Below are 18018 nucleotides of genomic sequence, written 5' to 3'. Positions count from 1 at the left end.
TTACATATTTACTGTAACTTTATTAACAACAATATTCACAAAGAACAAGTTATACTTTAAATATTTAATGTAATTAACAGTAAAAAATAAACATTAATATTGTTTAAAATTCTGGCTTTATGCCCCATTCATCAAGAAAATGTGAATATTTGGTATCAAATATGTTACAGTTAAATGCCTCCAAATGGCAGTCCAATATAAATTTTTTCTGCCTATAGCAACTTATTGAGTCATTCACTAAACACAAATAAAATAAAGCTAAAATTTACTCTGACCTTCACATTATATACTTAATTAAGAGGTTGCCGCATCACTGCAGGAAAATTATTTACCAAAATGGACACCTGAAAAAAAAAAAACAATAATTACTTCCAAATTTGAACACATCAGTCTGTTATGAGCTTGAACAATATCACTAGTATATTTATTTCCATACAAAAACATACTGTCTGTTTATTCTCAATCTTGGACACCTTAAATACAAAGAATTTACCTGATGTTGTACTTAATAATATAATGATCTACTATATTGTATACTATAGTAGTGAATGTATTAAATATATTTCAAAATACACTTTTAAAAATGAAGTTCATTTGATAAAATTCTTAGTGTTGATTTTATACTAAGCTAAAGCTATATTGAACAGCTTGCTGAAATAAAGTGTATTGGTGAGAATGTAAATGAATTTATAAAAAATTATTAAATACAAAAATTAGTTGTGTTGGAAACCTGAAGAGTGTAAAGCTCTCTAAAATCACACCTACTTAAAGTAAATTATTTGTACTCTTCAATAATTTACCAGTTAACTATTTTTTACCTACTTTTGGATTTTTTGGGGATTTTTACCTACTTTTGGATTTTTTTGGGGATTTACATTTAGAGGTGTAGTGGATACGTTTCTCTAGTTTATTGGGGAGAAAATGAAATAAAGATTTGTATTCATAACTATGAAATAAAAATCAACAGCTTTTAATACATTTTTGTGAAACTACCAATTATTGTTTTGACACTTTATGGTTCGCTTGGTAAATAATAACTGGCACTTTTGAGTACACTAAGTAAAAAAATTGGTCAGCACTCAAATGGTTGATTTGCTTAATTTGGGCATTAGTTTTTAGAAATATGAGTCACCCTACCTCACAAAAATAATCTTAAACATAAAATAAAACATTTTGAAAGCATTTTAAACTACTACAGATAATGTATTAATCGCTAACAAGGTTGTTTGAATAATGATAAAGGTTAAAGGTAGTATGAACATAAAATATTATTTCTTATCTGAAAGTTACAATACCCAACAAGAGGGTGATCAGATATCAGTACTGTTAGAGTTATCAAAGTTGTAACACAACGGGTCATCCTATTTAATAAAATTTAAGATTACACCTCTTGTGGGTGTCTGCCATCATGAAACTCACAAAATCAACTTCAGATTATGTTATATTATAGAAGGAAATTTAAAAAATATACTGTTAAAAAAAAGTGGGGGTTACTGTGTATATATGGTTGGTTTTATGTTGTGATGGTAACAGCGGGCGAAGAGTTTCCTGAAATCATGAAGTCATGAGAGAACTTTTATGAAATGTACCAATAAAATGTTTTTTATGTCATATAAATTTTTAAAATTCTAAAATATTCAATTAATACTTGAAATAAAAATTACAAATTAATGTTAGAGTTTTAAAATTTAGGAATGACTAAACTGTTAATGTCAGCAAACATTTTCTGAAAAGATAGTATTACCATCCAATATAACACTGGCAGAGGTTCTCGTTGGCTGTTGCTTGCAATATAAGGAGTTGTACTTGTCGATCAACTGTCAAAGATTCTTCATGTGCAAAGTCACGCCCAGTTAGCTTTTCTCGAACTCTTGTCACAATAGCTAATGCTTTCATATTCAAGGCTTCAGGCTGACTGCTCTCACCTACAACAATTACAAAATGTTTCTTATTAATACACAAACTAGATTAACACAATACATACATTTTAATTAGAATACTATCGCTATGTGTGTAAACATCTATTGTTGTTCAAGTTAAGATTTAGCCTAACTACAGTAATAAGAACCTTTCACTTTTCTCTCTATGTAATCCTCAGCAGAGTAATACGACTTGGGTCCACCATCCTTCCTTCAGAGTATGTCCAGTAATGTCTTTTTCTAATTTTTTAAGTCAAATATACTTACTTATATAAAGTTCCTAATTTTTTTCAGCCTATCTATGTGCATTAGATAAATAATAACCTTTCGACGTGTTCCACTTTGAAAACATAAAAAAATCCAATATAGCATTAGATAGTAAATTTTATGTACTTTCCAAGAAATATGTTTGTTACATTATGTAACAGCATACTAAAGTTACATGTAAAAATGCACAAAGCTTAAAAAATGGATGTTTATGTCTATTCTCAAAATCATAAATAAAAAACTTGTATTTACACACAGACACACAGGTTAGTGCTATTCATAAGTTAAAAAAATTTTCCCAAAAGAACTTGTATTGTATTTAAAAATATAATAATTTTATCTGTTTTAATTGGCTTTATGCTAAAATAAATTGGTATAAAAGTACTATAATGATTTTTCAAACGAATAGATGTGTTTTATAACGTACCTATATTCTCAATACTACTAGGAACAGTGGCTTTCTTGGTAACGGTGGCACTGAGACTGTTGGCCACACTCTCCAGGATATCACCCTCCCCGCCCTGGGAGGAGGAGGAGGCGATGCTGGAGTCAGGCTGGGACTTGGTCCGTTTGGTCTTGACCACCGTTCCACCCTGATCCATCAGCCTCCAGTTGAGAAGTGGGTCGTACACAAATGCCTCTAATACTGCCATAAGGCTGTCTTTGTTACGATGTAGAACTGACATCACACTCTCACATGTCCGTCTGTACGTACCCTCTATACCTGTTACCTGTAGCAATCATAGACATAATTATACCATAAGGCTATCTTTGTTACGATGTAGAACTGACATCACACTCTCACATGTTCGTCTGTACGTACCCTCTATACCTGTCACCTGTAGCAATCATAGACATAATTATACCATAAGGCTATCTTTGTTTACGATGTAGAACTGACATCACACTCTCACATGTTCGTCTGTACGTACCCTCTATACCTGTTACCTGTAGCAATCATAGACATAAATATACCATAAGGCTATCTTTGTTTACGATGTAGAACTGACATCACACTCTCACATGTCCGTCTGTACGTACCCTCTATACCTGTCACCTGTAGCAATCATAGACATAATTATACCATAAGGCTGTCTTTGTTACGATGTAGAACTGACATCACACTCTCACATGTCCGTCTGTACGTACCCTCTATACCTGTCACCTGTAGCAATCATAGACATAATTATACCATAAGGCTATCTTTGTTACGATGTAGAACTGACATCACACTCTCACATGTCCGTCTGTACGTACCCTCTATACCTGTTACCTGTAGCAATCATAGACATAATTATACCATAAGGCTATCTTTGTTACGATGTAGAACTGACATCACACTCTCACATGTCCGTCTGTACGTACCCTCTATACCTGTCACCTGTAGCAATCATAGACATAATTATACCATAAGGCTATCTTTGTTACGATGTAGAACTGACATCACACTCTCACATGTCCGTCTGTACGTACCCTCTATACCTGTCACCTGTAGCAATCATAGACATAATTATACCATAAGGCTATCTTTGTTACGATGTAGAACTGACATCACACTCTCACATGTCCGTCTGTACGTACCCTCTATACCTGTCACCTGTAGCAATCATAGACATAATTATACCATAAGGCTATCTTTGTTACGATGTAGAACTGACATCACACTCTCACATGTTCGTCTGTACGTACCCTCTATACCTGTTACCTGTAGCAATCATAGACATAATTATACCATAAGGCTATCTTTGTTACGATGTAGAACTGACATCACACTCTCACATGTTCGTCTGTACGTACCCTCTATACCTGTCACCTGTAGCAATCATAGACATAATTATACCATAAGGCTATCTTTGTTACGATGTAGAACTGACATCACACTCTCACATGTCCGTCTGTACGTACCCTCTATACCTGTCACCTGTAGCAATCATAGACATAATTATACCATAAGGCTATCTTTGTTACGATGTAGAACTGACATCACACTCTCACATGTCCGTCTGTACGTACCCTCTATACCTGTTACCTGTAGCAATCATAGACATAATTATACCATAAGGCTATCTTTGTTTACGATGTAGAACTGACATCACACTCTCACATGTCCGTCTGTACGTACCCTCTATACCTGTCACCTGTAGCAATCATAGACATAATTATACCATAAGGCTATCTTTGTTACGATGTAGAACTGACATCACACTCTCACATGTCCGTCTGTACGTACCCTCTATACCTGTCACCTGTAGCAATCATAGACATAATTATACCATAAGGCTATCTTTGTTACGATGTAGAACTGACATCACACTCTCACATGTCCGTCTGTACGTACCCTCTATACCTGTCACCTGTAGCAATCATAGACATAATTATACCATAAGGCTATCTTTGTTACGATGTAGAACTGACATCACACTCTCACATGTCCGTCTGTACGTACCCTCTATACCTGTTACCTGTAGCAATCATAGACATAATTATACCATAAGGCTATCTTTGTTACGATGTAGAACTGACATCACACTCTCACATGTTCGTCTGTACGTACCCTCTATACCTGTCACCGTAGCAATCATAGACATAAATATACCATAAGGCTGTCTGTTTAACAACTTCCAATAACATTGATTGCTCAACAACAGTTATTTCACAATTAACATAAAAGACGACACAACAAAGAATAATATAATAATGTTTTTGTTATATGAGGATCAAATTATTACAGCACTTATCTACATCATCAACAGCTGAAAGAAATTAATTAAAAAATCAATTAAAAAACTCTATGAATATAGTTCTATTATTGGTATTTTTAATAAATTTCTTTATATATTTTTCAACTATGGTCAATATTTTATGAATCTTATGTTATGTACTCACAGCTTGAGCAATCCAATTTATTCTTAGCGTGACGAATTTCACTCGATCATGGCATTGTCAAACACACACTAAACATTGTTAACACAGCGTTTGAAAATGCCGTGATCGAGCGAAACACATCACACTAAGAATAAATTGGATTGCTCAAGCTGTGAGTACATAATATAAGATTTATACCAGCAACCCCGGAACGTGATCAAAATAAAAATATTTTATGACTGGTTGATGAATATTTGATGAGTTTTTTTTAAATTAATTATTCTAATTAAAAAGTTTATTATAGACAAATTGCATAGTATTTTGTAATACAAGTAAATTATCTTACAAAATATGATAAAAATGTTATAATTTTAACCATAGAATACAGTTTTTTATTCCCAAAGTTTTGCAAATGAAGATTTCAATTTGAAATAAAGAATAAAGAAATTACCATTGGACTATTAAAAGAACGGGCTGGGCAGTTAAGCCTGCATTGATAATTAAAAAGAGATAAATAAAGTCCATGATTAAAAAAAAAGTGGTAAGTCATCTATTATCAGTTTTCTGCTCATCACAAAATTAGAAAAATCAAATTACATGATCTTGCAAGGTTTCTTATGAATTTACTAAAGTTTTCAAAACTTATGTATTGAATAATGTCAAGAAAGTTAGTCTACCACAAGTTCTGTGTTTAATAGATCCAAATAGTTGTTTCTGAGAATCCCAAAACACAATGATGGCTTATGTTGTGATTTGCTTATACATTTAGAAAACTAAAGTGAAGAATTTCTAACAAAATTATAATTGATTATGGTATTTTGATTGAGTCTGTAAATCCTCAGTCTAAAGAACGGTTGAAGGTATATTGTAGTAGGTGAATACATGACATAATCTAATAGAGCAATAATATTCTAACAATACTGTTATGATGGGAGACAGTTATGGTAACTGTGATTAAGGATTCAAAGGTGCTGAAAATCAAAACGTGGGTCTATCATTTATTCAAAAGTATACTGTAAGACACTAAAAAAAGCTTAAAATTTTTAGTAATTTCCAGGACTATTTTGAATTTGATAAAATACAGAAACACAGTAATGTTTTTGGTATGTTAGCACTAAGGATCTCTTTTAAAATCTAAATGTTACTGTAAATGTGGGTCATTTTCATATTCATATTGTAAATTATGGGACTTTCTATATGGAGGATTTTGTGATTTCAATATGATCAATTTTCATTACACTTATCAACATTTTTGTTAGGCAGAAGGATTTATTCCCTAGCCTTCCTCATCACAGCCACCTAAATACAACCACTTAAGTATGATTTTGTAATTTCAATTCGATGAACACTACTTACTTCCATTGCATTTATCAGCATTCTTGTTAGGCGGAAAGGTATTTTCTCTGGGAACTTTTCCCTCGTCATGGCCACCTCAAAGCAATCACCAAAGTCTATGTGGAGGATTTTGCCACTCAATCGATCAAGCATGAGATTTGATGGATGCCTATAAAATAAATTAATTCTAGTACTATTGAATTAAAATTATTTTACAATTTAGTGTGTAATTATTATGTACTGATCTATTGGAGGGGTTTTTAAACGTATTAAAACCATTACTTTATTACTTGATAAAGAAAATATTACTTTCAAGCATACATGGAAACTGTAATTTGAGTTAATATGTACACATAAGTTGCTTTGTTGTTACTCTATACCCATATATCTACCACATCTACTCAAAAGTTTACCAGTGTATTTTTGTATTTAATGTAAAATGTATTTTTCCTTTCTGTTGGGGTTATTTTTTAAACTAGTAATAAGTAGCAATAAAAGCTAATAATTTTAGGTTTATCAGTATATACAAGGTGTTTGAAAAGTCTGGGTACAGCTTAATATTTTAAAAACCATAGCAGATAACATCTATAAACTTTGCACAGTGTCATATGGCTATGTAAACTATTTTTCCTTGCTATTACCATGACATGCCAACCATGGGGGGACGGCACACAGAGGAAAACATGGAAATCTTAAATGAAAGCATGGGTCGAGTGATACCTCATTTGAAAGAGCTCACTTAGTAGAGTTGAATGCCGCAAACCGCATCTCAAAAGGTTTATCCAATCAGAAATGGCGGGTTGTTTTAGGTACACACTGTGAAGTACATTATGCGCTGCCATTTCTGATTGGATCGTCGTATTCTGATGCGGTAGGCGGCGTTTCACTCTACTAACCAATGTGTTTTCACTGACATTTTTTAAATTAGCAAATTATGTCATAAATTTATAACACAATAAATGAAACTGTCACTCGACCCATGCTTTCATTTAAGATTTCCATGTTTTATTTTGTGGGCCGTCCCCCCATGAAAGACATGTCATGGTAATAGCAAGGAAAAATAGTTTACATAGCCATATGACACTGTGCAAAGTTTATAGATGTTATCTGCTATGGTTTGTAAAATATTAAGCCGTACCCAGACTTTTCAAACACCTTGTATATCGTATTATTGAAGAAGTAAACATTAAATGTCGTGGGAAATATCGAAAACTGCCCAACATTATGAACGAACAAGTTATTTAAAAAGACACATACCAACACTTTTTGTAGAAACATTTCAATCACAGCATATTATAATTGTAATTTTAATGTTAAAATGTGAAATGTTTTTATGTTCATTCAGATACAATAACAGATGGATTAATAGATTAGTTTTATTAATAAAAACCCAATTATATATTATTATTGACTAACAGTTATGTTAAACAAATAATATAATACATCATTTTATGATTTTCCTGGAAAAACATAAAATAGAGTAAATTCCTGCTCATATTACTGGAAAGTTTCTAGGCTCAAGCGAAATGGCCGCTCTGTCACAGAAGAATATTTATTTGCATTTTGCATCAGAATGGTGAATTTCTCTAATCAATAAATACAAATTAAACCCTGAATTTTAATCTTGGGTAGAGTACGATAAGCGGACCCAGTTTTTTATGTCGATATTGACAAACGATATTACTAAATTATCCATCAGTATAACCAATCAATACTTACTTACTTACGGCGACTTTTACAGCTATTCTGGCCGTTTGTCGCAGTCAATACGCCATTGTCTCTTGCATAGCCATGCATCCTCTTCAATGTTTCTTCTTTGCATGGCTTTCTCTATTCCATCTTTCCACATTAACCTAGGTCTTCCTCTTTTCCTATTCCTTGTTGGTCTCCAATTCCATACTTTCCAAGGGATCCTATCTTCATTCATTCTTCTCATGTGACCATACCATTGTAACTGTTTTCTCTCTATATTGTCCGTAATTGATGATTGAACATTCATTATCTCTCTTATTGTCACGTTTGGAACTCTATCTTCTAATGTCAGTCTACAGCACCTTCTCCGATAACTATTTTCTAGTAATTTTCTAGTATATAAGACCAATCAATACTGATTCATTAATTTGAGAAATAATTTACTTATATCATCTATATATGAACTGTAAAAAGGTTTCAGATAGTACAAATATTTTAATTTTTAATAAGTGACTTTGTTGAATTAAAAATGACAGTCAACTTGAAATTGCTTTAAAAGATGATAATACATGTTTTTCTTGGCCTCAAAATGTTGGTGTGGTGCCAAAATACCCATTATGTGGACAAACACAGTCATGGTTCACAAACATGTGGAAGGCATATTTTGTGTTGAGTGAACATGGTTTTGTGCATTTTACCGTCAACAACTTTTTAGAACCAGCAACTGGTTCTAATACTCAGACAGTCGATAGCTCATAAAGGGCCAGTGGCATACCAACCAACCTGCTTACAGATAATCTCTGTGAGTGTTTGTACAGAAGAGAGCTATGGTTTTCTAGATGATGATTTCAACCACTTCTTGAAAGCTTATTTTCTGTTCTAAATGTTATTTATGTTGTTATCATTTTGTTATTATTTATGAGTTTTGCCTTTTTCCTGCTATATTGTCTGATTGATTGTTGTTTCCTTCATTATTTATGAGATTTTCACTGTGTATATTAAATTAATGATTTAAATTTCAAACATGACTTTTATTATGACTATAGATATGCTGATATAGATTGATAGTCTTGTGTTTGATACACATATGTTATGTACCAATGATTATACTTATTGATATAAAAAGACAGGGTCTGCTTATTGTATTCTGCCTTTCCTCTTCACTAAAAATCAACACTTTTTGTCATTTGTATTACTTTTTTAAGTATGTAATCAATTTCATTATCGACAAATATCAATTTACACGTGCCATCTTGCACAATAAGCAAGCTATCAACCAACCAATGAAAACAGCATATAAATAATCTACTTGATACAAGTTATAAGTTATGGGAAGTTCAAATGATTCCAAAATGTTGCTAAACATACGAGAAAAATTACGAAGAATTAAAGTAAAATACAAAAAACATTTAGCACACAAGGAAAATATTAATATGAGTTGATTATTTCATAAAAAGTTCAAATGACTCCTGTACGATGACAAAATTAGACAAAAAGTGATTGATAAAAGAAATTCAACTTTAGTACCAGGATCCCCATTGTGGAGGTTTGAAGTGATTGGTTGGGAAGGAGTCAATTTAAATTACTAATTAAATTTTAATAATACTTTGTAAATGAGGGGATTTTTGGAGACATAAAACAAAATAGGAAAAAGACCTTACTAATGAGATCTTTTTAAAGTTTAGACTTACTGTTTTAAACTTTGAAACTTTAAGTAGTAAGGAACCAAGAATTGCTATACAAGAACTAAAATTATAAAAATAATTGACATTTAAATAATATGTTTTTATATGAATTTTGAATTGATTAATGATAATGGCATTGTACGTTAGACTTACCTATCTCCTAGACCCAGAATGTATCCGACCATGGACATGACAGCGAGTGTGAACGAGTGTAGTTGGTGCGTCGATCGAACCACACCTCAGAGCTTGGAGACTTGAGCCACAACAGACGAGCCAGGTCGTCTCCCTGGGTGTGTTCCAGGGCATGCTCAAACACTTCCACCTTCATCATCAGTGACAGATGGTCATAGTCCGGAGCCATCTACAAGTATATACTATTATTAATATTGAATCCTTTCTAAAACACTTCCTAGGAAAACTATACTTCCTAATGAAAATTTCCACATTAATGAGTGTGTATTTCAAAGTAGTAATGTTCATATAAAAAATAATGCATCTTTCACAAATAAAAAATATACCACGACACTAATGAAGAGTTCTTAAATGACCATTCTTAAAAATAACACGGGAGATTAATGGAGAAATAGAGCAACAAAATAGGAGTAAGCATCTTCAGTGCTAAATGTTATTTATATTAAAAAATTGATATGTTATAGTTGTGGCACATCTATCAAAAGTGATTTTCAATTACTTTATTTTTAATACTCTAATAATATGAATAACAGCTGATTATATTCAGCAGGTATATAATTAGATACGAGTTTTAATCCAATTATATATTAACCATAATAATAAAATCTATTGACAAGCTATGGAATAAAATTACCTCAGTATTAATAATACAAAATGAGGAATTAAATTATAAAATCAGGCTAGTGCCTAACATTCAGAACTAACAAGGTTAGAAATGTTGGTTCTAACCACAACAATTCAGTTATGTGGGTCTGATGTTGATGTGCTCATTGAGTACGAAAGGCCTCATAGAAATAAAAAAAGTATATTATTGGAGTGTTTGTTTTAAATTAATAAGGTAAGAAATGTTTCTTTAACCTAACCCAAACTATGACTTATAGCATAACTTACCCTTAGCATGATACGGTGTTCAATATTGAGAAGAATTTTCTTCTTATCCCTGTAATCTCTAATTAGAGTATGCAGAGTATCACAGTAAGGCACCCATCCTATCAGACCGGAGTTGGTAGACAATGGGATAACTGCATATCGCTGAAAAAATTAAACCCCATTATCTCTGTGTATTTTATTATGAATGAAAATTAAACCATAAAAAAATACAGTAAAACAGTTCAACAGAAATTATGAAATAAGACATCTTCCAACATTGAGGCTGTGTTTTGAGGTGCATTTTTGAATTTTAAACCATATTGATTCCATTTGGATAATCTATGCTTTTTAACAATTCTTAACAGAAGAAAATGACCTGTTAGTAGTTGAATCTAATAATGTTTTATCGCTATTGTTTAACTCTTTGATGAAGGTATTTCTTATTATTGATTGTCTATACTCAGTTCAGGACTATTCTAATACGGATAGTACTTTTTTTTTAACTTTTTCTTAATTTTGTATTGTATCAATTCATAGTTATTAATATAAAATATGAAGTATAGAAAATAACAATTGTATGATTTTTTGGAGGAAATATGTGCCATCAACGGGGTAATGTATTTTATTTTCACCTGGAGACATAGGAAAAATAATGTGATGGGGACGGTAAGGATTTTAAGTGTACAGTAGCAAATATGAAGAAGAGAAGATACCCACTCTTGGCAATGGATTCATAAAATTTTATGGAAAGAAACGGAAGTTATTTTGCAGAACAACAGTGAGTTAGACATGACAATAGCTATGGCTGTCCATATTTACATCTCATTCTATAATTTTTAACTCTCTGACAATAACTTAAATGAATTACCTGTATAGTGAGGTTTCTCCTGAATGTATCCGGATCATTTAGTAGTAGTGTGTTGACCAATCCAAACAGCTGCATCACTCTCTCATCTTGACGGAGATCCTCATGGCCTTTCAGCAGGAACACGTAGTCATTGCCATTGCTACCTTTGATACATAACTTGCGAGGTCGCTGCTTAGAGGTGATGACTTGTAGGGAACTCTGTATATGAGCGATGCGGACAACAGGCTGGCTGGGAATGTAAGAGCCGGGGACAGCCAGTTCCAGGTCACGACACACCAACAACTTGGGGCTGACATACTGCAGCTCCAGGCTTGTCAGCTGCGGCAGCTGGCGTGAGATACGACGAAATACGTGATAATACAGATCCCACGCTTGGTTCAGATCTCTGACATTGCCCGATACCTTGTATCGCTGGCACCAGTCCATGGCTTCCATCAGGTCTCGTCCATACGCCTGTAATGATCAGGGAATGTCACTTGATGGTTTAATGATTAACCTTTGTAATATATCAGGCACACCTAAGTTTGATAGTTATTATCTAATTACACCATTTAACATCTAATAAATAATACAATATGGCATGTAACTTATGAATTATATTACACTACAACTAGGTTGGATTATATAAAAGTATGGTCTCAAACAATCTAAAGAGTACTTATAAATATAGGACCTTACACATAAAAAAAATGTTGTGGAAAAATGATGAAAGAAAAAGAAATTTTACTCAAGATGAATTACAATATTCTTTAAATAATATTGTCGAAAAATAATTTGCCAAGCCTTTATAATGTTTCCTTTAATTGGACAAATTGTTACTTGAGTTTTGTTGTGAAACAAAATAATTTAGTTCAGCCCAACCCAAGTAAACAATAATGTATCAATCAATCAATCCTTTATTAAAATTTTCTTACAGTAAAGCAATGGAGTCATATATTTTACAAAGCAGTAAATCACAGTGCAAATTTGGGATTGAGCAAGTGTACATAAAGTAGTTTTTTTTACAAAACAAAAAAATAAGAGAGAAAAAACAAACGATTTATGAAGGCAGTGTTGATGCATTTTTTCATTCCAAAAATTCCTACTCTGAGTAGAATGAGTGTTAGGAGCCTGTTGGTCATGACAGTCTTCAGTCTATTTATAGAAAGTCTTTTCAAGTGGTTAGATAGTGAGTTAAATAAAGCTGAACCTTTGTATGGAGGCTTTTTCTCAGAAAGACTGATATCGTGAGGATCCAGAAGAAAGTTATGCTTGTTTCTAGTGCTGTGTTGGTGCTGGTCCACTAGTCTTGTTTTATTAGAACTGACAGCATACATAATGGTGTCGAGAGTATACAACATTACTACTGTCAAGACCTTGTGCTATCTGAAGGCGTCCTTGCAGCTCTAATAGCTTTTTTTGTGCGACTAATACTCTTTGTAAGTTCTGGGCCGTTGTTTCTCCACATACCACTAAGCCATATATATTAAGTGTGACTCAAACAGGACAACATAATCTTTGCTGTTTGGGAATCACTTACTTGGTTTATTTGTCTGATTACATAAACTTCTGCTTAATCTTTTAATAAACTGATCTAAATGAACTGGGGTGTTTATGAAAGAGTATTGTTGATGTTTACGCCAAAGTATTTGGTTGAGTCAATAATGGAAAGCTGTGTAATTGAGTTATAGTTGTTCTTAGCTACAGTGAAAATTAATTGTTGTGTTTTGTTTAAATTTAGGGCCAAATCATTCACACCACAGTATTGCTTTGTCATTTCAAATGCAATAAACTAAGAATGTCAAGCTGTTTTTTGTTTCTGCTGCCAAGAATGAGGACTATGTCATCTGCAAATAAAACCGTTTGACAATAGTTGAACAGAAAGGCAGGGAGGTTGTTTGTCAAAAGAAAAAACAATTGGTCCAAGCACTGAGCCTTGAAGTAAACCTCTTTTTACTTCCAGTGGATTAATTTGACTTTTATTTTTGTGCTTTTGCTCTGCAGGTTAGATTACCAGTTGTTTTTTGCCAGATAAATAACTATTAAACCATTTAGCATCTTTGCCTGTTACTCACAGGTGCAATTTATTTATTATGACACTGTGCTCTAGGCAGTCAAGGGCCTTACTTAGATCCATTAGTATAGTAGTAGCTATTGATCTGTTTTCAAGATGGTTTATCACAAACTCCACAAGTTGAACAATGGCTGAGGTGGTTGATCTTCCTTTGGACAACCAACCCTGCTGTCTTGGTGTTAGAAGAGTTAGCTTCAAGATGCTCAAGCAATCTTAGGACACAAATACATGTCAAGGAAGGACATATGTGTATGGGTATGCGTAGATAGTATATTTATCTAGATAAATTTCATTCTAGAGTTTTCCTGTGTCCTAGTATAGTACATAAAAAAAATTAAAGATGCTTGTTTTTTGAGTACCCTCACGTGCTGTGTCAGGCACATGGGATCATTAAATCAAAAAAAAAAACTGTTAATTAATAAATAAACATATTTGACATGTGAACATACATGAACACTAACAGAAAATACTAACACACAGCACTCTCTTTGAATTATTCAGACTCACATTGTGATAGAAACATGAAAAATGTTAGTAATGTACTGCAATGGCACATGTAATGTAAACATAATCAGAACAATTCCAATTATCACCAGCTGTCTTCCTTCATAGTATTTTGAGATATATTTTACCATATAAATTTAACAATATTCAAGAGGGTACTAGTATATTTTGTTTATAACCTACTTTAGATCATGTACTAGTTTATTAGAATTTGAGTCAAAGGAACATGGAATGGGTCTGTATGACAATCAGTCAATCTCTACTGATATAAAAGTTATCCAGAACAATTATATAAAAAATAACTATTAAAGGTTCTTTTTATTAAATCAAATTACTTGAAATTGATAAAGGGATTTATTTAACACTCAGACCCCACTTGTGAATATTGTATATGACAATAACTACATAACACTATACAATTAATTTATAATATTACAGATCTTTTTATAACAGATCACAATGGATGAAATCAATGGATTGATCTAATATGTAGACATGTCTTGCAACATGTAAGATTGTATATAAATTTAATCAGAACAATTCTACAATTTAGTACCATGAAAAAAAATTCACACACGTTACATTTAGAGTATAATTTAAAGGCATATATATATTTATGTTAACAATAAAATATATAAATTTGAAATTCTGCACCAATATTCAGAGTACTATACCCTGTCAATTCTAAGGTTAAAGTAATTATTTAATGTGAACCATTTTATTTATATTACGTTTTCATTACATTATTACAAAACTGTTTTGAAGACATATATTTATATAAATTTATATAAATTTATTATATAATATTTTCTCTAAATATATATAAAAGTTATTTCTCCAAAACAGTATTATATCATTAGTTAACATTTAAAAAATTTACTATAATTATATTACTATTACTTATTATATATTATGTATATATAGTCCCGGCGGAGCAAGTACTTTTGTGATCAATGTTTATTGAAATTATATATATATATATATATAAAAATATATATATATATACATAAAAATATATATATATATATATATAATTACAATATTAACCATTTAGTTCCACCTTAATAGTATATTAAAGAAACATGTACTAGTTTAACACATAATATTATTATTATATGCTGTTAAAAAAAATCATAAAACCCATATACACGTTATTAATATTCTTTACATACCACAAGCACAGAATTAAGAAAACTGATTGGTAAGTTCCTCTACAATAAGGTTTTGCAAATCTATGAAAAGCAGGCTAGTTAAAATACCGAATAGAGACTATAAATACAATTAGAGATTAAAAGACTATACATGCCTGATTGAAAGAAGTTTCTTTGAGGGTCTGAGGGCCTCGTTCCAACATCGCATGAAGTGGTTCTATCCTAGCGTGTCAAACATGCCTTTCACGTTTCTCTCCCCGAAATATAGTCAGCTGGCCTCCTCAAGCCCCTCATGCCACAGTTCATGCCACAGGATGGCCACTCTTATCAGTTCATCACTCACCTAGATATAACACATTTTAACCGTATTACAGCTAAAAAATTGTAATACAGTAAAATTACTAATTTGAAAAGATTAAAAAAGACCAGAAAACTCCAAGAGGAATTTCATAGTTAGGTTTATTCTAGTACACTGACCATGACTGCTTGCTGTACGAGGGCGGGGCTGTGCTCGCACATGCTTTTCAGAATCTTGTTAGCAGCATTGCGGCGGGGCACGCTAGCAGACTTGCTGGCTACGGTGAGGGGGTACACCAGGGCCTGGGGGTGATGCTTGCCAATGTCCATCAGCAGGTGATGTATGAGGCGGCTCACCAGTGTGCGTGGTGTGTCTATCCGGGCTATCAGCTGTGGTATAACCTGATAAACATATATACACATAGAGAGCTACTTGGTATGTAATGCACTAGTGGTCTTATTTAGCTCAAATACTTAGTATAAGTACTAACCTGAAGCCAAGTGTCAATCTCAATGGTACGAATGCCTTCCACAATAGCATCATAGACCTCGGGCCACTGACCGTAGTCGAACCAGAGGGTCAATAGTCGTAGAGTATCCTGGAGGGAACTGCCATGGGACAGAGCGATGGAGCGAAAGAAACCCTCCACAGCGGGGACAGTGAACTGTGAGATGTACTGAGTACTCGGCTGTTTACAAATCATTATATCAGCACAATTCACAAAACTTTTCCTATTCAGATGCATTAAATTAAGTTTTAACGTAAATAAAATCTAGAAGAAAGATTGTATAAATATATGTTAACATTTTTTATATTCTACATGATTTTCATTTTTGTTCCCAAAACTGGCATACTGCTCAATAGGTTTCCAATTGCAACATCAACCAAATCTACCATCTGTGAAGAGGCCTATTATTAATCTTTTTATCTATTTTCAAATTGTCCTATTGGAACAAGTGAAAATAATTGAGCCAAGATGAATGATCCAGTTGTTCCCAACCAAAAACATGATTATGCTCTGTGTTGTTCTAAAGAATGTGTCATTGTAATATCAAATCAGAAGTAAGTAGGCCAAGCCACTTCTTTTTTTATAGCAAACTTAAATTTTCTCAAGGCCACACAATAAGCACCAGACTAAGTTGTGCCTCAGTAAAAAATCTTTACTGTCTCAAGACAGTTGTCATGATTTTTTTAATGCTGGAATTGTCTGTTTAGCTTTTATTTTGGTTGGCAACAATGTGTATTTTTATTCAACTGTACAGATTTGTACTCGGAGAATTTCATTAGTTTCAGTACAAAAAGGAGCTCCTTAGTGTTCAAATGATAACAGAAATGAAAACTGCAGTTATAGACTGAGAATCTTCAAATGTTCTTTGATTTCAGAATTCAAAAGCTTGTTGAGTGGAATAAAAAGCTTTGTTTATAGAGGTATTTGTTATAGTAGTTTTTTTTTTTAATGAATCCCAATTTAATAATAATTTATCACAAAATTTCAAACAGTTTAATACAAGTCTACTATATTAAGTTCAATAAAAATTCTCACACCCCGAGGTTTTCCCACAATCAAAGAATCACTTTGATATTTTCTGATGATTAAATTTTCCCTTGATTACTATTACTATATCTTTCAGGCCAAGTTTCTTAACTCTAAATTTTTATAATTTTTTACCAAGTTGATACTCTTTTTTTAACCTTTATTTTTACCCACTATCAGATTTTACTTGTATGGACTCTATAGGAGTAGGTGCTAGGTGGATAGACGGGTTTAAGAATAAGACTGTTGATACTGACCAGCCCAGTCCTAGGAGCGTCGCCCAACTGTTGCTGCTGGTGCTTGTAGAAGAGTACAGTCTCAAAGTTCATGTACGCCCAGGCATGCCAAGCCTTGTACCAGTTGGGATCGTGATCTGTAGCTGCAGCATAGTATTGTAGCACTGCCGGAATAGAGTGCTCATTGATACCCTGCAGACTCTCCTGCCACTGGCCCAGCTTCAGATAACATCTGTGTAAAACACACATGGCGATAGCTATACCATTCATTAATGAGAACACCACATGTTTATACTGTGATAAGATAAACTTAGTGAACGATTTACCTGGCGAGCAGTCTTCGACGCATCTCCAAATTCTTGCCATCATCTGACAAGGCAGGCAGCTGCTTCACCGGTTGAGTGAGATATGTCTGCACGAACTCATGCAGCTGACTGCAATAAACATTTGTTATATTTATTTATATTTTTACGTTAAATACTACTGTACATCTACATAGTTCTTAACCCTTTGCACGCCAGCCTATTTTCCAAAAGTACTACCTAGAAA

At 32.9% G+C, this 18018-nt stretch overlaps 1 protein-coding gene across 1 annotated transcript in view; it reads right to left on the bottom strand.

The window, feature by feature from the left end:
• Nucleotides 1-18018, bottom strand: part of LOC124362792 (serine/threonine-protein kinase mTOR-like) — a 78464-nt gene continuing 60446 nt past the window's right edge. The window contains 14 exon segments of the mRNA XM_046817599.1: nt 1-344; nt 1745-1925; nt 2614-2917; nt 6408-6555; nt 9917-9963; nt 9966-10124; nt 10847-10987; nt 11694-12146; nt 15557-15622; nt 15625-15744; nt 15879-16100; nt 16190-16387; nt 17491-17701; nt 17796-17903. Of these exon segments, the coding sequence (XP_046673555.1) occupies nt 329-344; nt 1745-1925; nt 2614-2917; nt 6408-6555; nt 9917-9963; nt 9966-10124; nt 10847-10987; nt 11694-12146; nt 15557-15622; nt 15625-15744; nt 15879-16100; nt 16190-16387; nt 17491-17701; nt 17796-17903 (2374 nt within the window). The 3' untranslated portion in view covers nt 1-328.

The sequence above is a fragment of the Homalodisca vitripennis genome, chromosome 5, assembly GCF_021130785.1.
Source record: "Homalodisca vitripennis isolate AUS2020 chromosome 5, UT_GWSS_2.1, whole genome shotgun sequence".
Classification (NCBI taxonomy): Eukaryota; Metazoa; Arthropoda; class Insecta; order Hemiptera; family Cicadellidae; genus Homalodisca; species Homalodisca vitripennis.
This window is presented reverse-complemented; position numbering and strand designations above follow the sequence as displayed.